At 39.8% G+C, this 27,645-nt stretch overlaps 1 protein-coding gene across 6 annotated transcripts in view; it reads left to right on the top strand.

The window, feature by feature from the left end:
* The window catches only part of CENPP (centromere protein P), a 222,577-nt gene that overhangs the window by 36,045 nt on the left and 158,887 nt on the right, over positions 1 to 27,645 (top strand). For 3 of the 6 annotated variants that reach the window (XM_044756799.2, XM_070495978.1, XM_044756800.2), the window contains one exon: positions 24,037 to 24,133. In XM_044756799.2, the coding sequence (XP_044612734.1) occupies positions 24,037 to 24,133 (97 nt within the window). Of the gene's footprint in view, positions 1 to 8,177; positions 8,336 to 24,036; positions 24,134 to 27,391; position 27,645 lie in introns of those variants that run through there. The other 3 variants (XR_011497543.1, XM_070495977.1, XM_070495976.1) reach the window with 2 other exon arrangements.

Here is a 27,645-nt window from a genome sequence, read left to right as displayed (position 1 = left end):
ATTTTGCCTTTGTATTATGATCACTTAGTATGTATGTCTTTTCCTTAGTGTAAATTACAAATATGTGATAACAAGGACAGTATACCTTCATATGACATATTTCAGTGGGTGAGTTTTTTCCTTAAACTAGTGACTACTGCAACTGAATTAGGAAAGATATTTAATCTCAGTGGAGCCCTTTCTTTATCTGCAAAATGAAGGAACTGGATAAAATTATTTGCAAGGTTCTGGTCTATTCCAAAAGTTTATATTTTACGAATCAAAGAATAAAAATCTGTCTGAGAAATAATGAAAGTTATTGGAATTGGAATGATAGAGCTATTAGAAGAAAATCCGTGACTGTGGTCTCTCCTTTACAACATGGAATGATTGCCAATATTTGGGGACTGCTTCTCAGCACAACTGGATCTGCAAAACACTGTTCCTGTGGGTCACCCACTCTACATGGAATCACTTCATCTACAGATTGCTTATTGTTTGGTATTACTTGTGGCACAGATTCCTAAACTCCTTCAGTAAGTATATATGCCCACCACTATTTACAATGTACTCAACTCATCCAGTTATAGAAATTCCTCAAGAATGAGTTCTATGTGCCATATGTTTTCTTCAGTGTTTTTTTTTTAAAGGCACTCTTTTTGGGAAAAAAAACACAGAAAAGCTTAAAAAGCTATAACCTGAAAGGCTTTGGTAAGAAACTACTCCTCAGATTAATCATTGTACAGGGTAAGCTGAATGATTATTACACACACATGCTCATTTTTCACATGTCTAAGGGTATTTTGAGGATTTTTCCAAGAATCCCTATGCTGAATTCCACCAGAGGTCTCATGGAGTTTTTATTCCAAGTTCTGATAAGCTCACCAAGATTAGCTTCAAAGTGGCTTCAGGGAGCCATTTACTTTGATGATTGAGAGCTGCCCCAAATTAGTCACATTCGTAGAAATATAACTGTAGCTGCCATGAAGACCAGTTTGTGAGATCTCTCTAAGAAGCAGTCTCAGTGAGTTCATCAACTCTAACAGGACCATTTGCCTGAGTGACCAAATATGGAGAAAATAAACCTCAGCACTACTGTTTATATAGTCTGGCGTAGTCTTTCTGCTATCTTTGGGAACCAACAGCGTATATTTGACATAAACATCTATGCTCATGTGTACTGCATGGCTAATATTTAAGAATTAGGAACAAATGCATGGGAGCCTATTTTAATAGGTTTTATTATGATTTGAGTATGGTAAGGCCAACAAATCAGGAGATGATCGCTATTGAAAAGATAGTTTGTTACTCACGATTCCCAGGAGGAGGGGCACACCATGTCACCAAGGGCCTCAGAGAGAAGCGCTGGAGTAGGTCAGGAGGCAGAGGGCGAGGGGGAACTGGGCAGGGCCTTTGTTGTGGTTTCTGAGGGAGGAGCAGGCTTGGGCTTTGCTAGTTTGAATCGTTTCAGGAGGCACTGGAGCAGAGGACCTGTCCCTCATTGTCTGGGGCCTGACCCTACGGTCATTAGGGCAGGTAGATAATGGCCAGAGTTTGAGAGCCCAATAAAGGATGCGGTTGGAGTGTGAGCTCTGGACTGGTTGGATTGCATTTGAAAAGCACACTCAGAAGCAAGTTGTTTACTCTCTCTGGGAGTTGGCTAACCTTGGGAGAGACAGTCTCTCCAGGGTCAGCAAGGCCCCAGATGTCAAAGCACCAGAACACAGAAAACACGTGGTTGATACAGAGCCCTGTCTGAGTCCTTTTAGAATCCAAGGCGTAGATATCAGTGATACTAGCAGAATAGGTAAGTACCTTTGAAGGTTTTCTCCTCTGTAAAAGCAGCAAGAAACTAGCAAAAACTGTCAGAATCTAGATTTTCAAAACTCTTGAAATGGAGCAAAGGTTTGTAGCAATCAGGGAGCATTTATTCAGGAAAAATAGCAGAACCTTGGTAAGAAGAGTGAGTTTTGTGGCTTTTTAAATGCCCTTTTTTCATATCTCCCTTACCAACTCTGTGGTGGCCTTGACAACCAAAAACCAACAATCCCTATGATGACCAACAGGCCCAGCAGCCGCCAGAAGGAGCAGATAGGTTCATACTCATTCACAGCCTCGTTTCTGGGGAATTGTCATTGTTGGAACTGGTTTTTTGTTGTTGTTGTTGTTGGAGGAAGATTAGCACTGAGCTAACATCTGCCGCCAATCCTCCTCTTTTTGCTGAGGAAGACTGGCCCTGAGCTGACATCCATGCCCACCTTCCTCTACTTTATATGTGGGATGCCTGCCACTGTGTGGCTTGACAAGCAGTGCATAGGTCTGCACCTGGGATCTGAACCGGCAAATGCATACTTAACTGCTACACCACTGGGCTGGCCCCTGAACTGTTTCTGGTTCCCTGAAAGGTCTCACTTGCAAAGCTGTATTTAGTTGACCTGACTCAGCACTCATCCAATCTGAAAGCCTTTTCTCTGGAAGTGTTTGCCGAAGATATTTGGAGGCAATTTTAAACTTCATGGTTGCTTGAGGTGGTGGTTAACAGCTGGGGCAGTTAAAAGGTTAACCAAAAAGCTTAAAAGGAAAAGCTGGAGAATGGGTCGGCCATCGGGACTTTGAAAAGCTCTGACATATTCCTGGGAATCTGGAACACCCTGCCCCTGTGTTGGTTGTATATGTGCACAGGAAAGGCCTGAGATGGCCCCAGGTGCTCCCTCTGGCTGATAGTGAGGCTCTGCCAAAGCAGGAGGCAAAGGCTAAGGTTGTACAAGCAGTTGCCTTGCTGAGTGTCAAGGTGCATCCCAACACACAGAAGGAGCCTCTTGCAGACTGGGAGACATACGGGTGCTAGGTGTTTAAGTAAATCTGTTCAAATATTAGCAAACTGAATGGAGACTTCAGTAGCCACACAAAACATAGCACAGACTTTACAGGTGAGTTCAGAAAAGTCACTAAACAAACAAGAACAAAAACAGCAACAAACCCTAGGGAGAAGGGGAATCTGATTTCGAGAATTGCCATGTTATATTGTTTAAACTGGGGACCAGCCTAGTGGCTTGAGTGGTTAAGTTTGTCTGCCCTGCTTTGGCAGCCTGGGGTTCACAGGTTCGGATTCCAGGTGCAGACGGACACACCACTCATCAAGCCATGTTTTGGTGGTGTCCCACAAACAAAATAGAGGAAGATGTTAACTCAAGGCCACCCTTCCTCAAGCAAAAAGAGGAAGATTGGCGACAGATGTTAGCTCAGGGTCAATCTTCCTTACCGAAAAATAAAAATAAAATGTTGAGTTTTCAACAAAAGTTAAAAGACAGGCAAAACACAAAACAAACAAAACAAGAAAGTATGGCCCATACACAAGGAAAAAAAACCCAGTCAATCAATGGGAACTCCCTGAGGAAGCCCAGACATTGGACTTACTAGACAAAGACTTTCCATCAGCTATTTTAAATAAACTCAAGAGCTGAAAGAAACCTTGTGAATGATGTGTCTGGCAACAACTTATTTTAATTTGTTTCATGTAGGAATGTCTTTATTTTACTCTCATTCCTGAAGAAGATTTTCTCTAGATATAGAATTCTAGTTTGACAGTTTTTTTCTTTCAGCACTTGAAAAATGCTGTGCTACTTGCTTCTGACCCCCATGGTTTTTGATGAGAAAGACACAGTCGTTCAAATCATTGTTCCCTTATTTTTAATGCCTCATTTCTCTTTGCCTGCTTACAAGAAATTTTCTGGGGCTGGTCCTGTGGCCGAGTGGGTAAGTTCACGCGCTCTGCTGCAGCGGCCCAGGGTTTCACCAGTTCGGATCCTGGGCACAGACGTGGCACCGCTCGTCAGGCCACGTTGGGGTGGCGTCCCACATGCCGTAACTAGAAGGACCCACAACTAAAAATACACAACTGTTTACTGGGGGACTTTCAGGAGATAAAACAAACAAAAAAAATTTGTCTTTAATTTGTATAAATGTGGTCATCATTTATCTAGGCTTAGACATCTTTGTGGATCTGTAGGCATGTTCTTTTAGTCAGATTTGGGAACTATTCAGTACTTCCTTCTTCAAATACTTTTTCAGCCCCAAGCCCTTTCCCTTCTTATGAGACTGATGACATGAAGGTTAAACCTTTTCTTATTATTTCACAACTCCCTGAGGATCTTTTCTCTTTTTTATTCCCCAAGTTTGTTTTGTTTTCTCTGTTGATTTGGGTAATTTGTGTTGATCTGTCTTGAAGCTCACGGATTCTTTCCCCTGCCATCTCCATTCTGCTGTGGAACCATCTAGTGAGCTTTGTATTTGATTTATTGTATTTTTAGTTCTAAACTATTCATTCGATTCTCCTTTTTATCTATCATTTCTTTTTGTTGATACTTTCTGTTGCATTTCTTTCAACAGTGTTCATGATAGATTGTTGCAGCATTTTTATGATTTTTATGCTGTTTTAAAAAAGAGTTCTTGATATATTCTGGGTACTAGACCCTTATCAGATCTCTGTTTGCAAATGTCACTGCGTAGTTTGTCTTTTTCCCTCTCTTGGTAATGTGCTTTGATGCACAAAAGATTTAATTTTTATGAAGTCTGCTTTGTCTTTTTTGTTTTGCTGTTCATAATTTTACTGTCATATTTAAGAGGCCATAGCCAAATCCAAGGTCAAATGTTTGCCTCTATGTTTTCTTCTGAATTTTATACTTTTAGCTTTCGTATATAGGTCTTCATCAATTTTGAATTAATTTTTGCACGTTGCCTGAAGTAAGGGTTCCACTTCATTTGTTTGCAGCAACACTCTTTGAAGCACACTGTTCTTACCCCCACTGAGTGATTATGGCATCCTTGTCAAAAATCACTTGACCATAGATCTGTGGTGTGTACTTCTGGACTCTCCATTCTGTACCTTTGATCCTTATGTTTATGCTTTTGCCAGTTCCACACTGTTTTGATTACTGTTGATTTATGAAATAGGGAGATATGAGTTTTCCAGTTTTTTTCTCCTTTTTCAAGATTGTTTTGGGTATTCACTCTCCCTTTCAATTCCATATGAATTTTAGGGTTGACTTTTCCGTTTCTGCAGAAGAAGGCCATTGAGATTTTAATAGGGATTGTGTTGAATCTGTAGATAACTTTGGAGTGTGTTGCCACCTTCACAGTATTAAGTCTCTTGACCATGAACACAGATGTCTTTCCATTTATTTAGGTCTTCTTTAATATCTTTCAGTAATGTTTTGCAGTTTTCAGTGTACAAGTTTGAACTTCCTTGGGTAGATTTATTCCTACATGTTTTATTCTTTTGGATGGCATTGTAAATGTAGTTGTTTTATTTTCACGTTGTTTATCACTAGTATGTAGAAATGTAAGTGATTTTTGTGCATTGCCCTTGTATCCTGCAACTTTTCTGATTTTGAGTGTTAGCTTTAACAGATTTTGTAAATTCTTTAGGATTTTCTAAATATGCAAAATCTTGGCGTCTGTGAATAGTTTTCCTTCTTCCTTTACAATTAGATACTTTTTACTTCTTTTTCTTGCCTAATTTCTCTGATTAGAAATTCTACTAAACTGTGAACTAGAAGGGTCAAAAGTGGGCATCCTTGTCTTGTTCTTTTTTTTTATTGCGTTAATGATAGGTTCAATCTTGTGAAATTTCAGTTGTACATTATTGTCTGTCAGTCGTGTTGTAGGTGCACCCCTTCACCCTTTGTGCGCACCCCCCACCCCACCTTTTCCCTGGTAGCCACTAATCTGTTCTCTTTGTCCACATGTTCAAATTCCTCATATGAGTGGAGTCATACAGAGATTGTGCTTCTCTATTTCACTTAACATAATTCCCTCAAGGTCCATCCATGTTGTTGGAAATGGGACAGTTTTGTTCTTTTTTATGGCTGAGTAGTATTCCACTGTATATGTATACCACATCTTCTTTATCCAGTCATCTGTTGATGGGCACTTAGGTTGCTTCCACGTCTTGGCTATTGTAAATAATGCTTCAGTGAACATTGGGGTGCATGGGACTTTTGGAATTGCTGACTTCAAGCTCTTTGGATAGATAACCAGTAGTGGGATAGCTGGATCGTATGGTAGTTCTATTTTTAACTTTTTGAGGAATCTCCATACTGTTTTCCCTAGTGGCTGCACCGGTTTGCATTCCCACCAATAGTGTATGAGGGTTCCTTTTTCTCCACAACTTCTCCGACATTTGTTACTATTTGTTTTAGTTACTTTTGTCATTCTAATGGGTGTAAGGTGATATCTTACTGTAGTTTTGATGTGCCTTTCTCTGATGATCAGCAGTGATGAACATCTTTTCATGTGCCTATTGGCCATCCGTATATCTTCTTTGGAGAAATGTCTGTTCATGTCTCCTGCCCATTTTTTGATCGGGTTGTTTGATTTTTTTGTTGTTGAGTTGTGTGAGTTCTTTATATATTATGGATATTAAGCCTTTGTCAGATGTATTACTTGCAAATATTTTTTCCCAGTTAGTGGGTTCTTTTTTTCCTTTGCCTTGAAGAAGCTCTTTGGTCTGATGAAGTCCCATTTGTTTATTCTTTCTGTTGTTTCCCTGTCTGAGAAGACATGGTGTCCGAAAAGATCCTTTTAATACTGATGTCAAAGAGTGTACTGCCTACATTTTCTTCTAGAAGCCTTATGGTTTCAGGTCTCAGCTTTAGGTCTTTGATCCATTTTGAGTTTATTTTGGTAAATGGTGAAAAAGAATGGTTGATTTTCGTTCTTTTACATGTGGCTTTCCAGTTTTCCCAGCACCATTTGCTGAAAAGACTTCCTTTTCTCCATTGTATGTCCTCAGCTCCTTTGTCGAAGATTAGGTGTTCATAGATGTGTGGTTTTATTTCTGGGTTTTCAATTCTGTTCCATGATCTGTGCACCTGTTTTTATACCAGTACCATGCTATTTGGTATGTTTTGAAGTTAGGGATTGTGATACCTCCAGCTATGTTCTTTTTTCTCAGGATTGCTTTAGCAATTCGGGGTCTTTTGTTGCCCCATATGAATTTTAGGATTCTTTGTTCAATTTCTGTAAAGAATGTCCTTGAGATTCTGATGGGGATGGCATTGAATCTGTAGATTGCTTCAGGTAGAATGGACATTTTAACTATGTTTATTCTTCCAATCCATGTGCATGGAATGTCTTTCCATCTCTTTATGTCGTCATCCATTTCTTTCAGAAAAACCTTGTAATTTTCGTTGTATAAGTCTTTCACTTTCTTAGTTAAGTTCATCCCAAGATATTTTATTGTTTTTCTTGCGATTGCGAATGGTATTGTGTTCTTGAGTTCTTTTTCAGTTGGTTCGTTATTAGAGTATAGAAATGCTACTGATTTATGTAAATTGATTTTATACCCTGCAACTTTGCTGTAGTTGTTGATAACTTATAAAAGTTTTCCAATGGATTCTTTGTGGTTTTCTGTATATAAGATCATGTCGTCTGCAAACAGCGAGAGTTGCACTTCTTCCCTCCCTATTTGAATTCCTTTTATTCATTTTTCTTGCCTAATTGCTCTGGCCAAAACCTCCAGTACTATGTGAAATAAGAGTGGTGATAGAGGGCATCCTTGTCTCATTCCTGTTTTCAGGGGATGGCGCTCAGTTTTTGCCTATTGAGTATGATGTCCATTGCTGGTTCAATAGTATTGTTTAGTCTACACATCCTTGTGCCTTTCTCAGCTTTTTTCTTGTAATTAATTTCTAGCTTTATAACATTATGATCAGAGAAGATGCTTGTTACTATTTCAATTTTTTAAATTTGTAGAGGCTTGCCTTGTTTCCCAACATATGGTCTATCCTTGAGAATGTTCCATGTGTGCTTGAGAAGGATGTGTATTCTGCTGTTTTTGGGTGAAGTGTTCTATATATGTCTATTAAGTGCAACTGTTTTAACTTTTCATTTAGCTCCGTTTCCTTGTTGATTTTCTATTTGGATGATCTGTCCATTGATGTGAGTGGGTTGTTGAGGTCCCCTACTATTATTGTGTTATTTTTGATATCTTCTTTTAGGTTTGTTAATAGTTGCTTTATGAACTTTGGTGCTCCTGTGTTGAGTGCATAGATATTTATAATCATTACTTCTTCTTGATGAAGTGTCCCTTTGATCATTATGTATTATCCCTCTGTGTCTTTCTTTACCTGCTTTATTTTGAAATGTTTTGTCTGGTATAAGTATTGTGACACCTGGTTTCTTTTCTTTGGTATTAGCTTGGACTATTGTCTTCCACCCCTGCGCTCTGAGCCTGTGTTTGTCCTTGGAGCTGAGGTGTGTTTCCTGGAGGCAACAAATTGTTGGATCTTGTTCTGTAATCCATTTTGCCACTTTGTATGTTTTTATTGGAGAGTTCAATCCTTTTACATTGAGGGTGAGTATTGATGCATGAGGGCTTAATGCTGTCATTCTGTCGCTCGTTATCCGGTTTTCCTGGGTTACCTTTGTTTCTCGTCTTGTGTGTTTTAGCCTACCCATTGACTTCTGCAATTTCTTATGCTGGGTTTCTAGATTTCTCCTTATTTATGTTTTGTGTCTCTGTTCTTTTTAGTTTAGTGGCTACCCTGAAGTTTGTATTCAGAATCTCTTGTATAATGTAGTCCATTTTCTGGTGGTCTCTTACTTCCTTTGCCTAGACTGATTTAGTCCCTTTCCTCTTCCCCTCCTAAATTATTATTTTCATCTCTTATTCCAACTTGTGTTGTGAGTTTGTGGTTAGAGTGATATGATTGTCTTTGCTTTGGTGGTTTCCTTCCCTTTATCCTAATGCTACGCATGAATATTTGCTATCCTATTCCAGTTCTATCTATGGGTCTCCCTACTCTGTGATTTGTGACCTCTTTCTCCTTTTTTTCTTTTTTCAGGTATGAGAGCCTTCTTGAGGATTTCTTGTAGTGGAGGTCTTTTGGTTACAAAGTCCTTTAGCTTTTGTTTGTCTGGAAAAGATTTAATTTCTCCCTCATATCTGAAGGATATTTTTTCTGGATAGAGTATTCTTGGCTGAAGATTTTTATCCTGTAAAGTTTTGAATATGTCAGTCCATTCTCTCCTAGCTTGTAAGGTTTCTGTAGAGAAATCTGCTGAAAGTCTGATAGGTGTTCCTGTTTAGGTTATTTTTTTCTACCTTGCTGCCCTGAATATTCTTTCTTTGTCATTCATTTTTGCCATTTTTACTATTGTATGCCTTGCAGTAGGTCTTTTTACATTGACCTAGGAGATCTGAAAGCTTCCTCCACGCACGTTTCTCCCTCAAATCCCTAGATTTGGGAAATTTTCTTCTGTTATTTCTTTCAACACTCTTTCTGTTCCATTTTCCTTTTTTTTTTTTTTTGATTTTAAAATTATTTACTTTTCTTTTTTTTTTTTTTTTTTTTGAGATTTCAGTTGTACATTTTTGTTAGTCATGTTGTGGGTACACCACTTCCCCCTCCGTACCCTCCCCCCACCCCCCCTTTTCCCTGGTAACCACCGATCAGATCTCCTTATTAATATACTAACTTCCACCTATGAGTGGAGTCATATAGAGTTCGTCTTTCTCTGACTGACTTATTTCGCTTAACATAATGCCCTCGAGGTCCATCCACGTTGTTGTGAATGGGCCAATTTTGTCTTTTTTTTTGGCTGAGTAGTATTCCATTGTGTATATATACCACATCTTCTTTATCCAATCATCAGTTTCTGGGCATGTAGGCTGGTTCCACGTCTTGGCTATTGTAAATAATGCTGCGATGAACATAGGGGTGCAACGGACTCTTGAGATATCTGATATCAGGTACTTAGGATAGATACCCAGTAATGGGATGGCTGGGTCATAGGGTATTTCTATTTTTAACTTTTTGAGAAATCTCCATACTGTTTTCCATAGTGGCTGTACCAGTTTGCATTCCCACCAACAGTGTATGAGGGTTGCTCTTTCTCCACAACCTCTCCAACATTTGTCGTTCTTGGTTTTGGATGTTTTTGCCAATCTAACGGGTGTAAGGTGATATCTTAGTGTAGTTTTGATTTGCATTTCCCTGATGATTAGCGATGATGAACATCTTTTCATGTGTCTATTGGCCATATTCATATCTTCTTTTGAGAAATGTCTGTTCATGTCCTCTGCCCATTTTTTGATCGGGTTGTTTGTTTTTTTGTTGTTAAGCAGTGTGAGTTCTTTGTATATTATGGAGATTAACCCTTTGTCGGATAAGTGGCTTGTAAATATTTTTTCCCAATTAGTGAGCTGTTTTTTTGTTTCAATTCTGTTTTCCCTTGCCTTGAAGAAGCTCTTTAGTCTGATGAAGTCCCATTTGTTTATTCTTTCTATTGTTTCCCTCAACTGAGGAGTTACAGTGTCCGAAAAGATTCTTTTGAAACTGATGTCAAAGAGTGTGCTGCCTATATTCTCTTCCAAAAGACTTATTGTCTCAGGCCTAATCTTTAGGTCTTTGATCCATTTTGAGTTTATTTTGGTGTGTGGTGAAAAAGAATGGTCAATTTTCAATCTTTTGCATGTGGCTGTCCAGTTTTCCCAGCACCATTTGTTGAAGAGACTTTCTTTTCTCCATTGTAGGCCCTCTGCTCCTTTGTCGAAGATTAGCTGTCCATAGATGTGTGGTTTTATCTCTGGGCTTTCAATTCTGTTCCATTGATCTGTGGACCTGTTTTTGTACCAGTACCATGCTGTTTTGATCACTGTAGCTTTGTAGTATGTTTTGAAATCGGGGATTGTGATTCCGCCGGCTTTGTTTTTCTTGCTCAGGATTGCTTTAGCAATTCGCGGTCTTTTGTTCCCCCATATGAATTTTAGGATTGTTTGTTCAATTTCTGTGAAGAATGTTCTTGGGATTCTAATTGGGATAGCATTGAATCTGTATATTGCTTTAGGTAGTATGGACATTTTAACTATGTTTATTCTTCCAATCCATGTGCAAGGAATGTTTTTCCATCTCTTTATGTCATCGCCTATTTCTTTCAAGAAAGTCTTGTAGTTTTCATTGTATAGATCCTTCACTGCCTTGGTTAAGTTTATCCCAAGGTATTTTATTCTTTTCGTTGCGATTGTGAATGGGATAGAGTTCTTGAGTTCTTTTTCTGTTAGTTTATTGTTAGTGTATAGAAATGCTACTGATTTATGCACGTTAATTTTATACCCTGCTACTTTGCTGTAGTTGTTGATTATTTCTAATAGTTTTTCTGTGGATTCTTTGGGGTTTTCTATGTATAAGATCATGTCGTCTGCAAACACCGAGAGTTTTACTTCTTCGTTACCTATTTGGATTCCTTTTATTTCTTTTTCCTGCCGAATTGCTCTGGCCATCACCTCCAGTACTATGTTGAATAGGAGTGGTGAAAGTGGGCACCCTTGTCTTGTTCCTGTCCTCAGAGGGATGGCTTTCAGCTTTTGTCCATTGAGTATGATGTTGGCTGTGGGTCTATCATATATGGCCTTTATTATGTTGAGGTACTTCCCTTCTATACCCATTTTACTGAGGGTTTTTATCATAAATGGGTGTTGGATCTTGTCGAATGCTTTCTCTGCATCTATTGAGATGATCATGTGGTTTTTGTTTTTCATTTTGTTGATGTAGTGTATCACGTTGATTGACTTGCGGATGTTGAACCATCCCTGTGTCCCTGGTATAAATCCCACTTGATCCTGGTGTATAATCTTTTTGATGTATTGCTGTAATCGGTTTGCCAAAATTTTGTTGAGGATTTTTGCATCTATGTTCATCAGTGATATCGGCCTGTAGTTCTCCTTCTTTGTGTTGTCCTTGTCAGGTTTGGGGATCAGAGTGATGTTGGCTTCATAGAATGTGTTAGGGAGTTCTCCATCTTTCTCAATTTTCTGGAACAGTTTGAGGAGAATAGGTATTAAGTCTTCTTTGAATGTTTGGTAGAATTCTCCAGAGAAGCTGTCTGGTCCTGGACTCTTGTTTTTGGGGAGGTTTTTGATTACCGTTTCTATTTCCTTACTTGTGATTGGTCTATTCAGATTCTCCATTTCTTCCTGATTCAGTTTGGGGAGATTCTAGGAGTCTAGGAATTTGTCCATTTCTTCCAGGTTGTTCAATTTGTTGGCATATAGTTTTTCATAGTATTCTCTTATGATCTCTTGTATTTCATTGGTATCTGTTGTGATTTCTCCTCTGTCATTCCTGATTTTATTAATTTGCGATTTCTCTCTTCTTTTCTTGGTGAGTCTGGCTAGGGGTTTGTCAATTTTGTTAATTCTTTCGAAGAACCAACTCTTTGTTTCATTGATCCTTTCTATTGTCTTTTTTGTTTCAATATCGTTTATTTCTGCTCTTATTTTTATTATTTCCCTCCTTCTACTGACTGTGGGCTGTGTTTGTTCTTCTTTTTCTAGTTCTGTTAGGTGTCGTTTGAGGTTGCTTACGTGAGCTTTTTCTTGTTTAGTGAGGTGAGCCTGTATTGCGATGAATTTCCCTCTTAGGACTGCTTTTGCTGCATCCTAAATCATTTGTTATGTCGTGTTCTCATTTTCATTTGTCTCCAGATAATATTTGATTTCTTCTTTAATTTCTTCAATGATCCATTGTTTGTTGAGAAGCGTGTTGTTTAGTCTCCACATTTTTGCACCTTTCTCTGCTTTTTTCTTGTAGTTGATTTCTAGTTTAATAGCGTTATGATCAGAAAAGATGCTTGATATTATTTCAACTCTCTTGTATTTATTGATGTTTGCTTTGGTTCCCAAAATATGGTCAATCCTTGAGAATGTTCCATGTGCACTTGAGAAGAATGTGTAACCTGCTGTTTTTGGATGAAGTGTTCTATATATATCTATTAAGTCCATCTGGTCTAATTTTTCATTTAATTCTATTATTTCGTTGTTGATTTTCTGTCTGGATGTTCTGTCCATTGGTGTTAATGGTGTGTTGAGGTCCCCTACTATTATTGTATTGTTGTTGATGTCTTCTTTTAGTTCTATTAAGAGTTGCTTTACAAATTTTGGTGCTCCTGTGTTGGGTGCGTATATATTTATAAGTGTTATGTCTTCTTGGTGGAGAGTCCCTTTTATCATTATATACTGTCCCTCTTTATCTTTCTTTGTCTGTTTTGCTTTGAAATCTAACTTGTCTGATATTAGTATAGCGACACCTGCTTTCTTTTGTTAATTATTAGCTTGGAGTATTGTTCTCCATCCCTTCACTCTGAGTCTGTGTTTGTCTTTGGGGCTGAGGTGTGTTTCCTGGAGGCAGCATATTGTTGGATCTTGTTCTTTGATCCATCCTGCCACTCTGTGTCTTTTGATTGGGGAGTTCAATCCATTTACATTTAGAGTGATTATTGAGACGTGGGGGCCTACTACTACCATTTTGTGTCTTGTTTTCCGGTTTTCTTCAGTTTCCTTTGTTTCTCGTCCCATGGTTTAATCTGTTCTGATGTAGAGCTGCTACTCTCTGTTGTTGTCCTTCTACTTATCTCCTCTGCTCTTGGTTTTGTAGCCCCTTTCCTTTTTTGGATTTTTCAGGAATGAGGGTTTTCCTGAGGATTTCCTGCAGAGGAGGTTTTGTGGCAATGAACTCCCTTAATTTTTGTTTATCTGGGAAAGTTTTTATTTCTCCATCGTATTTGAAGGATATTTTCGCTGGGTAGAGAATTCTCGGCTGTAGATTTTTGTCCTTCAGATTTTTGAATATATCATTCCACTCTCTTCTAGCCTGTAAAGTTTCTGCTGAGAAATCTGCTGATAGCCTGATGGGGGTTCCTTTGTAGGTTAGTTTCTTTTGCCTGGCTGTCCTTAATATTTTCTCCTTGTTGTTGACTTTTGCTGACTTCACTACTATATGCCGTGGAGTTGGTCTTCTTGCATTGATAAAGTTTGGAGATCTGTTGGCTTCTGTCACCTGAAGATCCATCTCCCTCACCAGATTTGGGAAGTTCTCAGCCATTATTTCTTTGAATAGGTTTTCTGCCCCTTTCTCCTTCTCTTCTCCTTCTGGTATACCTATAATCCTTACGTTGCATCTCCTAATTGTGTCTGATAATTCTCGGAGAGTTTCTTCATTTCTTTTAAGTCTTGCTTCTCTCTCCTCCTCTGCCTGCAACAATTCTATATTGCCATCTTGCAAATTGCTAATTCTTTCCTCCATATTATCGGCCCTGCTGTTCAGAGCATATAGATTTTTCTTAATCTCCTCTATTGTGTTCTTCATTTGCAATATTTCTGTTTGGTTCTTCTTTATCGTATCAAACTCTTTTGTGACATAGCTCCTGAACTCGTTGAGTTGTCGGTCAGAATTCTCTCTTAACTCATTGAGAATCTTAATGATGGCTGTTTTGAAGTCATCGTCATTTAGGTTATATATCTCGTTTTCTTTGGGATTGTTTTCTGTGTATTTGTTACTTTCTTTCTGTTCTGGAGATTTAATGTATTTTTTCATATTGCTTGATGTTGTTGATTTGTGCCTCCGCATGGAGATAGAGTTTAGTTGCTGCTTTCACTTGTTTCAGCTGCTGCGGTGGGGGGAGCAGCTGTTTATACTTCACCAACCAGGAACCCTGTCCGTAGTTGCTAACTGGGCCTGGGCCCCTCTTCGTAGCCACAGTGGCCCTTTGGATTCCCTCCTCTGCCGTGGGGGCCGTCACAGGGGGGCTTCAGGCTGCAGGTGCCTACTGTTGCAGCCCACCTAGATGTGCTCTCTCCTTGGGGTCTGCAACGGTGTTATGGGCTTTTCCAGCGGCCAGGGGTGGGATCACTTATATTTGTCACTCCGTTGCTGTCGGCACCCACCAAATCTCTCTTGTCCTCTATGGGTCGCAGGACAGCTATTGGCATCTTCTACAGTCTGTGGTTTGTACACCTAGCTATGCTGCTTTTGCCCTGGGGTCTTCCAGCCTTGTGGCTGGCGGCTGGGTGCCTTCTAGTGGTGCTGTGCAGAGGCTTTCCCTAAGGCTGCTGTGAGCCTGTAGGGTTTCCCCCTAGGCTACTAAGCTGGGTCTCTGGAACTCTCTCCAGCCCCAGTCCTCTCCGAGATCTCCGGCAATCCCTAGCCTCACGGGGTGGGCAACGGCAGCTGGGGGTCGCCCCGCCCTCTGGGATTCTCTCCGGGCCTCTCCCGGAGCCGTGAATGCTCAGCGTGGCCCCTCTGCTAACGGCACACAGAGAGTTTTGTCTGCTGCCCGGGCGGAGCTCCGGCGCTTCCCCTCTGGGTCGCAGAACCGGCCTTTGAAAGTTCCCCCCGCCCCGGTCTTCTCCGAGATCTCTGGCAATCCCTAGCCCCATGGGGCGGGCAATGGCAGCTGGGGGTCGCCCCGCCCTCTGGGATTCTCTCCGGGCCTCTCCCGGAGCCGTGAATGCTCAGCGTGGCCCCTCTGCTAACGGCACACAGAGAGTTTTGTCTGCTGCCCGGGCGGAGCTCCGGCGCTTCCCCTCTGGGTCGCAGAACCGGCCTTTGAAAGTTCCCCCAGCCCCGGTCCTCTCCTAGATCTCCGGCAATCCCTAGTCCCACGGGGCGGGCAACGGCAGCTGGGAGACCTCCGTGCCCTCCGTGATTCTCTCTGGGACCCTCCAGGCGCCCCGAGCACCAGGCTGGGTCTCCCCGCGGGCTCAGGTGTGCAACTCCAAAGTTTCCCTCTGCGTTTAGGAGTAATTGCAGGGGGTTTGGGTAGGGTTCTGGTCACCTGTTTCCACCGTCGCTCCTCTGTTGTGTTCTCGCTCCTGCCCTAGATGTGTGTGGATCCTCTGGGGGCGTCCGTTGGAAGAAAGCCGCTTGCGGGTACTAGGCTGCCCGTCGGGGTCGGAGAGTTTTCACCTATTTCCACATCCTCCCGGAGGAAAGTCCATCCGCCTTCCGATGTATAGTCGCGTGGGTGTCTCAGATGTCCTGAGATGCTGTCTGGATATCCTTTGTCAAGCGATAAGTGTCCAAATAATTGTAGACTCGAACGGCGAGAGACAAAGAGGACTACTCACGGCGCCATCTTGGCTCTTCTCCTTCTGTTCCATTTTCCTTTTCCACGCCCTCAGGGATTCTGATAATTCTTAAATTGGATTTCCTCGTTGAATCCTCTATGTCTCAGAGGTTTTCTTCAGTTTTTTTAATTCTTAGTTCTCTTTCTTCCTCTGGAGCCATTCAGCCTGTCTATCTTCGATTATGCTAATTTTCTCCTCTGTGGTGTCTACACATTCATTCAGGGAATCCATATTGTGTTTTATCTGATCCATTGTATTTTTCATCTCTAGGATTTCTGATTGATTTTTCTTTATAGCTTCAATCTCTTTTGTGAAGTAACTCCAGAACTCGTTGAGTTGTTTCTCCGTATTTCCCTTTACCTCATTGAGTATTTTGATGATAGCTATTTTGAACTTCTCTGCACTTAGTTTACCTATTTCCAAGTCCTCAGGACATACTTCTGTATTTTTATCATTTTACTTTTGGACTGGAGCTTTTATAAATTGCTGGATGGTAGAGGAGCGTTTTTTGTGCATGATGCTATTATTTGGTTGCAGTTATGGCCTGTTACCACTAGATGGGGGTCGAGAGCCATGCGTTCTGAGCCCTCCACCTTCAGCTGTGATGGCAGCGTGCAGCGTGGGTTGAGGGAGTAGGGGCACTTTCTCTTGCACGCCAACCTGGATTGGGATTAGCTCTCGCTCTTTGGTCTCCCGGGGCCCTGGCTTGATGGGCTCCCCCACACGAAAGCTTTGCCCTGTTAGCAGGTTTCCGCTGCACAGGTGTTGGGAGTCCTGGATGATCCCATGGTCACGCGGCCCCTCTCCTACTCCTTCCCTCACCCCCAACAGCGATCCCAGTCTCTAAGGGAGGGAAGGAAGTTCTCTCTTACCCCGTTCCAGCTCCTCTGAGAGCGGCTCCAGCCTGTCCACCCTCTGTCGTTTGGCTGCTGTGGGTCTCTGATGATTTTTGTTATTAGGATTTTTTCTTTTTGGTTGGAAAGCAGTTGGTGCTTTTACTTGTAGTTTGGAGGGGAGAAAGTCCCGGCTGCCATGTCGCTGACGTCACTCTCTCTTTCCATTTCTTTATGTCATCGTTGATTTTTTTCCAGTAATATGTCTTCTAGATTTCATTGTATAGGTCTTCCACATCCTTGGTTAAATTTATTCCAAGATATTTTATTTTATTTGTTGTGACTGTAAGTGGGACTGTGTTCTTGAGTTGTCTTTCTGTTAGTTTGTTATTGGAGTATAGAAATGCAACTGATTTTGGTAAGTTGACTTTGTACCCTGTGACTTTTCTGTAGTTGTTGATTATTTCTAATAGTTTTCTGATGGATTCTTTATGGTTTTCTATATATAGGATCATGTCATCTGCAAATAGCGAGAGTTTCACTTCTTCATTTCCTATTTGGATTCCTTTTTCTTGCCTAATTGCTCTGGCCAAAACCTCCAATACAATGTTGAATAAGATTGGTCACAGTGGGCACCCTTGTCTTGTTCCTATTCTTAGAGGGGTGGTGTTCAGTTTTTCCCCATTGAGTCTGATGTTTGCTGTGGGTTTGTCATATATAGCCTTTATTATGTTGAGGTACTTTCCTTCTATTCTCACTTTGGTAAAGTTGTTTATCGTAAATGGCTGTTGGATGTTGTCAAATGTTTTCTATGCATCTATTGAGATGATCATGTGGTTTTTATTCCTCACTTTGTTAATGTGGCGTGTCACATTGATTGATTTGTGGATGTTGAACCATCCCTGTGTCCCTGGTATAAATCCCACTTGATCATGCTGTAAGATCTTTCTGATGTGTTGCCATATTCAGTTTGCCAATATTTTGTTGAGGATTTTTGCATCCATGTTCATCAGCCTGTAATTTTCCTTTTTTGGGTTGTCCTTGTCATGCCTTGGTATCAGATGATGATGACCTCGTAGAATGTGTTAGGTTGTTTTCCATCTTCCCTACATTTTTGGAATAGTTTGAGAACTATAGGTATTAAATCCTCTTTGAATGTTTGGTAGGATTCTCCAGGGAATCTGTCTGGTCCTGGACTTTTATTTTGGGGGATTTTAAAATTTTTATTTATTTATTTTTATTCTGCTTTTGTTAGACCTTTGATCATTCTGACTTTGGGAGTGATTTTTTTTTTATTATTGATTTCCTAATAGTTTACATCATTGTGAAGTTTCAGTTTTACGTTATTACTTGTCCATCACAATATGAGTGCTCCCCTTAACTCCCTGTATTCACCGCCCAGCCCCCTTGCCCCAGTAACCACTGAACTGTTCTCTTTGTCTGTGTGTTTATCTTCCACATACGACTGAAATCATCTTATGTTTGTCTTTCTCAGTCTGGCTTATTTTGCTTAACATAAAACCCTCCAGGTCCATCCATGTTGTTGTGAATGGAACGATTTTGTCTTTTTTTTAATGGCTAATTAGTATTCCATTGTGTATATATATATATCTATATATAGATATATATATATACGACATCTTCTTTATTATGTTTTAGAATGTTTTTGATTAGTCTTTCAATCTCTTTACTTGTGATTGGTCTATTCAGATTATGTATTTCCTATTGATTCAGCTTCGGGAGGTTGTATGAGTCTAAGAATTTATCCATTTCTTCTAGATGGTCCAGTGTGTTGGCGTATGGCCTTTTGAAGTATTCTCTTATAATCTTTTGTATTTCTGTGGTATCAGTTGTAATTTCTCCTCTTTCATTTCTAATTTTATTTATCTGAGCTTTCTCTTTTTTTTCTTTGTAAGTCTGGCTAGGAGTTTGTCAATTTTGTTTATCTTCTCAGAGAACCAGCTTGTTGTTTCATTGATCCTTTTTACTCTCTTTTTTGTTTCAATTTCATTTATTTCTGCTCTGCTTTTTATTATTTCCCTCCTTCTGCTGACTTTGGACTTTGTTTCTTCTTCTTTTTCTAATTCACTCAGGTGTATTTTGAGATTACTTATTTGGGATTTTTCTTGTTTGTTAAGGTGAGCCTGTATTGTGATGAACTTCCCTCTTCATACCACTTTTACTACATCCCGTTTGAGTTGGTATGGTATGTTTCAAATTTTCATTTGTCTCCAGATATTTTTTGATTTCTCCTTTAATTCCTTCAGTGATCCATTGGCTGTTTGGTAGCAAGTTGTTTAATTTCAAATCTTTGTCCCTTTCTGAGCTTTTTTTCTTCTATTTGATTCCTAGTTTCATACCGTTACAGTCAGAAAAGATGCTTGTTATTATTTCCGTCTTCTTAAACTTGTTGAGGCTTGCCTTGTTTCCCAACATATGTTCTATCCTTGAGAATGTTCCATGTGCACTTAAGAAGAATGTTTATTCTGCTGTTTTTGGATGGAGTGTTCTCTATATATTTATTAAATCCATCTGGTCTTGTTTTTCATGTAATTCCACTGTTTCCTTCTTCACTTTCTGTCTTGATGATCTATCCAATGATGTGAGTGGAGTGTTGACGTCTCCTGCTATTATTGTGTTATTATTAATATCTCCTTTTAGGTGTGTTAATACTTGCTTTATGTACTTTGGTGCTCCTGTGTTGGGTGCATATTTATTTATAAGTGTTATGTCTTCTTGGTGGAATGTCCCTTTTATCATTATATACTGCCCCTCTTTGTCTCTCTTCACCTGTCTTACCTTAAAGTTTACTTTGTCTGGTATAAGTATGGCATCACCTGCTTTCTTTGTTTTTGCCATTAGCTTGGAGTATCGTCTTCCATCCCTTCACTTTGAGCCTTGTTTGTCATTATAGCTGAGATATTTTTCCTGGAGGCAGCATCTTGTTGGGTCTTGTTCTTTAATCCATCTCTCTCCTTGTATCTTTTTATTGTAGAATTCAATCCATTTACTTTTAGAGTAATTATTGATATATGGGAGCTTAATTCTACCATTTTATTGCTTATTTTCTGGTTCTGCTGCATTTCCTTTTTTCTGGTCCCATCTATTTCAGACTACCAATTCAATTAGGTAGTTTTTCATGCTAGCTTTCTACTTATTTAGTCTCTGTTGTATTAGTGACTTCCATGAGGTTTGTATTCAAAATATCGTAGAAGAGATAGTCCATTTTCTGATGACCTCTTATTTCCTTAGAGTAAGCCAATTCAGTCCCTTTCTTCCTCGCCTCCTAAGTTGTTTTTGTCACATCTTATTACATCTTGTGAGTTTGTGGTTAAAATGACAAGATTATCTTTGTTTTTGCTGTTTTCCTTCCCTTTGTCTTTAATATTTTACTTGAGTATTTGCTAACCTGTTCTGATGGACAGCTACAATTTTCTGATTTTGTCTACCTATTTGTGTCCTTACTCAGGGCTTTGTAACCTGTTTCTTCTTTCTTTTCAGATCTGAGGGCCTTCTTGAGGATTTCTGTAGGGGAAGGTCTTGTGGCAGTGAACTCCCTTAGCTTTTGTTTAGTTGGGAAAGTTTGTATTTCTCAATCACATCTGAAGGATATTCTTGCTGAATAGAGTACTCTTGGCTGAAAGTCTCTGCCTTTCAAAGTTTTGACTATATCATTCCACTCTCTCCTCGCCTGTAAGGTTCCTGCTGTGAAATCTGCTGAAAGCCTGATAGGGGTTCCTTTGTAAGTTATTTTCTTCTGCCTTACTGCCTTTACTATTTTTTCTTTGTCATTACCTTTTGCTACCTTCACTACTATATGCCTTGCAATAGGTCTTCTTAAATTGGCATATTTAGGAGATCTCGTAGCTTCTTCCACATGGATTTCCATTTCCTTCCCCAGGTTTGGGAATTTCTCTACTATTAATTCTTTGAACAAGATTTCTGCTCCATTCTCCTCCTCTTCTCCCTCTGGAATACCTAGAATTCTTATGTTGCATTTCCTAATTGAGTTGCACATTTCTCAGAGACTGTCTTCTTTTCTTTTTAGTCTTTGTTCTCTCTTCTCCATCTGAATCATTTCTATATTTTTGTTGGCAGTGTGGCTGATTCTTCTGTGATATCAGCTCTTTTGTTCAGGGAATCCATATTCTGCTTTATCTCAATCATTGTGTTTTTAATCTCCTGTATTTCTGATTGGTTCTTCTTTGTAGTTTGAACCTCTTTTTGTGATGTAGTTCCTGAACTTGTCAAACTGTCTTTCTGCATTCTCTTTTAACTCATCGAGTTTTTTAATGATAGCTATTGTGAATTGTCTGTCATTTAGGTTATAGATTTCTGTGTCCTCAGGGTTAATTTCTGAGTACTTGTCATTTTCCTTCTGGTCTGGAGATTTAATACATTTTTTCATACTGCTTGACGGCATGGATTTGTGTTTCCGCATTATGGTAGTATTTTCTTACTGCTTCTGTGTGTTGCCAGTGGGTGGCAGTCAAGAGCTGCATATTCTGATCCCTCTGTGATCTGCAGGCCAGCTCCCAGGTGCTGTGCTGGGACCCTGGGTCGGGGTGGAGTGATGCTTTCTTTGTCCTTTGTGATCTGTAGAGCTTCTTGCTCTGCCCTCACTATCTGCTGTTCTGGGCTGTTGGCTTGATGAAGTCAACCCCACGATAGATGGTCATCTCTGTGGGGGGATTTTCCCTGGGCTGTGAGGGACTTCGGAGATATCTGGTGTTTCCATGAAGGGCTGCCCTCCCTCCCTCCCTTTCTTTCAGAAGCTGTACACAATCCTTTGGTCATTGCCCTTCAGGGAGGAAGAAGAGCTTTGCCTTACCTCCTTCCACTTCCTCGGGTTGGGGAGGGGCCTCCAGCACCTCCATCTGCCATCGCATGGCTGCCTGGTTTCTCAGACATCGTTTGTGTTGTGTGGATGTCCTCTGTTGGAGTGAGAATGTCGTTTGTGTTGTATCTTAGAGGGGAGAGTTTACGGGGAGAGCTCACTCTGCTGTGATGCTGATGTCACTCCTCCTCTGCCGATTTTTCAATTCAGCTGTTTTTTGTTGCCAATTTGTGCAAATTCTGTTTGTATTTTGGGTTTTAGCCCCATCAAACATGGCCTGCTTTCCTGCAGGTGCCTTTTCACTTGGTTTCCTTTCTTTTTTCTTTTTTTGTGTTTTTTTTTTTTTTTTTTGAGGAAAATTAGCCCTGAGCTAACTACTGCCAGTCCTCCTTTTGTTTGCTGAGAAAGCCTGGCCCTGAGCTAACATCCGTGCCTGTCTTCCTCTACTTTATTTGTGGGACGCCTACCACAGCATGGCCTGCCAAGCGGTGCCATGTCCGCACCTGGGATTCGAACTGGCGAACCCCAGGCTGCTGAGAAGTGGAACATGTGAACTTAACCGCTGTGCCAACGGGCCAGCCCCTTGGTTTCCCTTCTCAGTGGAAGCTTTTAAGTTTAATCCCTTGTTACTTTTGCTTTTGTTGCCTTTGCTTTTGGTGACAAACCCAAAAAATCATCACCAAAACTGATGTTTTCCTTCTTCTCATCTTATATGACTTCTGCCAGCTAGATGGAGCAATATTTCTTGGTCATTGTTTTGTTTTACTCCATCCTTTGGCTGTTCTCTGTTGCAGTCTGCTCTAGAGTCCTGATTGGCATATACAGAAGGCAAAAATGAAGCCCAGGGAACTCATTGCCTGGCTCTCTCTTAATTCTTGAGGTCTCCGCCCATTCTGCCTTCTTTGGCCACATTTCAGTCTTCCAGTATTTGCTTTATGTGTTATGACCATGCTTCTAAATTGTTATTAATGGGAGCATTTGGGTGGAATGGGCTTACCTCATTGTGACTATAATGGGAACTCGACTCCCACAATCATTTATTGAAAGAATGGTTAACAGAATATATGCATCTAGCCTACAAGTTGCTCATGTTTGTGGGTTTCAATGTAACAATAGGTATAGTATAAAGAGAATTAGGATAAATTTCTTTGGGAGTTCGTAGGCATAAGAATGAAACTGTGTCTAGATATTTTGGAATAGGGCATACTGTGTGGTGGTGAGCTCATTGTTCTGATGGTAATTCTCTGTCAACAATTGGGTGTCCTGCAGTTCACTTCAGTCTTGACACTAACTACCTAGATTTATCTCAGGTGCAAAGGTTAAGAACAAAGTCGTCCACAAGACTGTCCTGCTACAGATGCCAGCCACAAGTCTTAGGGGTCACCTGGACTTCCCAACTTCTCGCTATAAATTTTGGGGTTCCCACAACCCCCTCAGATTCTATAGTTTGCTTGAAGGACTCAGAGAACTCATTGAAAATGCTATATTAAAAATTCTAGTTTTATCATAAAAGCTGCAACCCCAGAAACAGCCAAATGGAAACAATATATCAGCCAATGTCTGGGCAGGGTGGTGATGGAGAAGAGAAACGTAGAGCTTCTGTGTCTCTGCTTGTGGCGTCAGGCATGTCAGCCTCCCAGCACCTCAGCGCTTTTGCCAACCAGGAAGCACCATTGAGCTTTGTTGTTCGCAGTTTTTCTTGGGGTTTCGTTACATAGGCATCATTGATTAAATGATTGGCCGTATGATTAAACTCGATCTTCAGCCCCCCTGTCCTCCCTGGAGGTTTTGCTGGCCCAGAGTTCCAACCCTTTCATCATATGGCTTGTTTTTCTGGTGACCAGTCCCCATTCTGAGGCTAAAGAGATGCCACCAAAGTCACCTCATCAGCATGACAGGCACTCTTGTCACTCAGGAATTCCATGGGGTTTTGAAGCTCTGTGCCAGGAGCTGGGGACAAAGACCAGATATATTCTTTATTACCACAGTCATCAAGTAAGATTTCAAGAAGCACATGGCAGTTGAGAGAGAATCTTGAAAAATGGGTAGGATTTAAACATTTAAGATGTGGAAGAGGGCATTCCAGTCTGAGAAAGCAGCACTAGCAATCACAGGGGCCCACACTCAAAAGTGCACAGTTCAGTATACAGTCTCACAGCGCATAAGGACATTTCAATCAACAGCAGACTGCATGTACGATGGTGGTCCCATAAGACTAGTACCATATAGCTTAGATGTATAGTAGGCTATACCATCTAGGTTTGCGTAAGTACACTCTATGATATTCACACAATGACAGAATTGCCTAATGATGTATTTCTCAGAGCGTATCCTTATTGTTAAGTGAGCACAACTGTGTGGAAATACATCAAGTACTTTTTTTAGCTTTTGTTCAGGATGTATACAAAGTTATAATAAGAAAGTGAGGCTGGGGCTCTCGTTTAATTCTGTTTATTAATTACAGAATCTTATTCCTACAGAGCAGAAGAAAGAAGAGATCTGTTCATGTTTTTTCGAAGCCTACGCTTTTTTGTGGAGTGGTGTGAATATCGTAAGCGCACGTTTAAACATTTCAAGGTAGTGTCTAAAGTCTTTAAATTTAAGTATATATGAAAAGTGAAGCTGGTGTTAATTTGGGGATTTAACATAACCTTCTTTCCTTAAAATTTTCAAACAATGGAAAATATTTTCTTTGGCTTCTGGAATTTGCAGTTATTTGGAATAATGAAGGAGGAATGCTTCTATACAAATCAGTGAATCATTTATATTATAGATTACTTTGAAAGAAGCATAGTTATATACTTATTCTAAAATATGCATTTTTGAAAAAATCTGTCCAGGGTACATGAAGTAAAATGACAAATGTTAATAGAGAAGATAATCAGGGACTGGCGCCGTGGCCCACTGGTTAAAGTTCTGCGCGTTCCACTTCAGCAGACCAGGTTCACAGGTTTGGATCCTGGGTGCATACCTACTCCTCTCATCAGCCCATGCTGTGGAGACATCCCACATACAAAGTAGAGGAAGATTGGCACAGATGTTAGCTCAAGGCTAATCTTCCTCACACACACACAAAAAAGAATATAATGATAGCAAGGTTATCACATAGGAGTATAATCTTTAGTTCCTCAGTCAGACTCTATGTTTTGAGTTTCTTAATTATCGTATGTTTCAAGTTTAAACACTTAAGACTAATTCTTGTAAAGTAATGCTTCTCAAGTCTGATATGGGTACATGCAAAGACTTCTTTCTGTTCCCTTTGTTTGTTTTCTGGCATAACTAAAATTATGTTTGGCTGAATTGTAATCTCCAAGATCCTGCTTTGTTGGATAGCGTCAAATTGTTGACAGCCGCGTTCCACACAAAAAACAGTTCTGAAAGAGTCAACATAAATAGTATCTGAAGGTTCAGGTTCCCTCAAAAGCCTAACGGGATCATGACTTGTTTTTATGACTGATAGTAACTCACCTTTATTTTGGATTCTTTGTTATCATCATCATCATCATCATCAATATCAATATTTGCATTCTATTTGCTTGAGCTGATAAAATCTGTCAGGCATAGAATTTTCTTTAGAATGGAACATGCCAGTACCTATACCTTTACCTGTATCTGTTCTGTGGCCTCTTGGAGAGTTCTCATGATTACGTTGTTTACTTGCAGGTGCTTCCACGCCAGAACAATTAAATAGCTCTGTTTCACAATTGGTAAAATGTACTGCTGACTGAAGAGTATGTTGGCAGTAGTGGTAACGAATCATTTAATATGGCTGTTGACTGATACATTTGAATGGGTTGTGGGAAATGTGAGCACCAGTCCCCATTTCCAAAGCTGACTTGCCTCTAAGTGCTTTCAAGGCAGGTGTGGGAATCTAATTGGTGTATTTTTCCTATAGAAGATAGAGCGCTTCTATGAGCTGGTCTTTGCTGGTGATAAGGTTGCTAGAATGGAAAGAAACAGTCATATTGTTGTTCAACCATCACCAATATCTATCTCCAGAACTTTTTCATCATCTCTAACTGAAACTCTGTACCCATTAAGTACTAACTTGCCTCCTTCCAGTTTCTGGGAACCACCATTCTATTTTCTGTTTCTGTGAATTTTACTGTTCTAGGTACCTCATTTAAGTGGAATCATACAACATTTATCCTTTTTGCCGGGAATTTCACTTAACATAGTGTCCTCAGGTTTCATCCATTTTGTAGCATGTGTCACAATACTATTCAGTTTTATGTATGTACCACATTTTGTTTATCCATTCATTTGTTGATGGACACTTGGGTTGTTTCCACCTTTCGACTGTTGTGAATAATGCTTCTTTGAACATTGGTGTGCAAATATCTGAGTCCCTACTTTCAGTTCTTTTAAGTATATACCTGTAAATGGAATTGCTGGATTGTATGGTAATTCTATGTTTAATTTTTTGAAGAACCACATTTTTTTTTCCACAGGGGCCACATCATTTTACATTCCCGACAGCAATATACAAGGCTTCCAATTTCTCCATATTCTTGTCAACATTTGTTATTTTCTGGGGGGTCTTTTGTTTTTATTTGTTTATTTTTTGGTAATAGCCAGCCTAATGGGTATGAAGTGGTATTCTTATTGTGGTTTTGATTTACAGTTTCCTAATGAGTAATGATGTTTAGCATCTTTTCATGTGCTTTTTGGCCATTTATATATCTTCTTTGGAGAAATGTCTATTCAAGTCCTTTGCCTGTCTTTGAATTGGATTGTTTTTGTTGTTGTTGATTTGTGGGACTTCCTTATATATTCTAGAGTGTAATCTCTTACCAAATATATGATCGACAAATATTTTCTCCCATTCTCTGAATTGTCTTTTCATTCTCTTGATAGTGTTCTTTGATTCACAAGAATTTTTAATTTTGATGAAGTCCAATTTATCTATTTTTTTTTTTGTTGCCTATGCTTTTGATGTCATATCCAAGAAATCATTGCCAAATTAATTGTCATAAAGATTTTTCTCTTTTTTTTTCCCCTAAGAGTTTTATAATTTAGCTCTTAAAATTAGGTATTTGACCAGTTTGAGTTAATATTTTGTATACATTGTAAGCTGTGGGTCCAATTTCATTCTTTTGTGTGTGAATATCCAGTTTTCCCAGCACCATTTGTTGAAAAGACTGTCCTTTCCTTATTGAGTGGTCTTGGCACCTTTGTCAAACATAATTGGACCATATACACAAAGGTTTATTTCTGGGCTCACTATTCTATTCCATTGGTCTGTGTGTCTGTCCTTAAGCCAGACCACACTTTTGATTACTATAGCTTTGTAGTAAGTGATGAAATAAGGAAGTATGAGTCCTTCAGCTTTGTTCTTCTTTACAAATTTGTTTTGGCTATTTAGAGTCCTTTGAGAGTCCATATGAATTTTAGGACGGGTCTTTCTTTTTCTTCATAAAATGTCATTGGGACTTTGATAGAGATTGCATTGAAACTAGATTGCTTTGGATGGTATTGACATGTTAACTATTCAGTCTTCCAGTCCGTGAACCTAGGATGTCTTTCCATTTATGTGTGTCTTTTTTAGTTTCTTTCAGGAATGTTTGTAAGGGTAAATTATTTTTAATTTTAAGCCTCTGTTTCTTTAATTTTCCATGTCAAGAATGAAACAATACCTATTTACGATAATGGAATCAGCATATTTTTACTTTCTCTCGTTATTTTATTTTATTTGTAACTTAAGGGTATATAAGTTTGCCAGGTACCAATGTTCATATCGTCTTATCTAGAAGTCTCAAAATTATTTCTTTAAGGTAATTCTGTTATTCAGATTTTTTTTTTTTAATTTCACTTTTTTCCTTTTTCTCCCCAAAGCCCCCCAGTACATAGTTGCATATTCTTCGTTGTGGGTCCCTCTAGTTGTGGCATGTGGGACGCTGCCTCAGCGTGGCTTGATGAGCAGTGCCATGTCTGCGCCCAGGATTCGAACCAATGAAACACTGGGTCACCTGCAGCGGAGCGCATGAACTCAACCACGCGGCCATGGGGCCAGCCCCGGTCATTCAGATTTTTCATCAGTGACTTTCCTCTCCTAATTATTATTTTATCTAAGCCACTGGCTTTTGAAT

Source organism: Equus asinus, chromosome 23, assembly GCF_041296235.1.
Source record: "Equus asinus isolate D_3611 breed Donkey chromosome 23, EquAss-T2T_v2, whole genome shotgun sequence".
Classification (NCBI taxonomy): domain Eukaryota; kingdom Metazoa; phylum Chordata; class Mammalia; order Perissodactyla; family Equidae; genus Equus; species Equus asinus.
The sequence above is the reverse complement of the archived record's forward strand: the minus strand, read 5'-3'. Positions and strand labels throughout refer to the sequence as shown.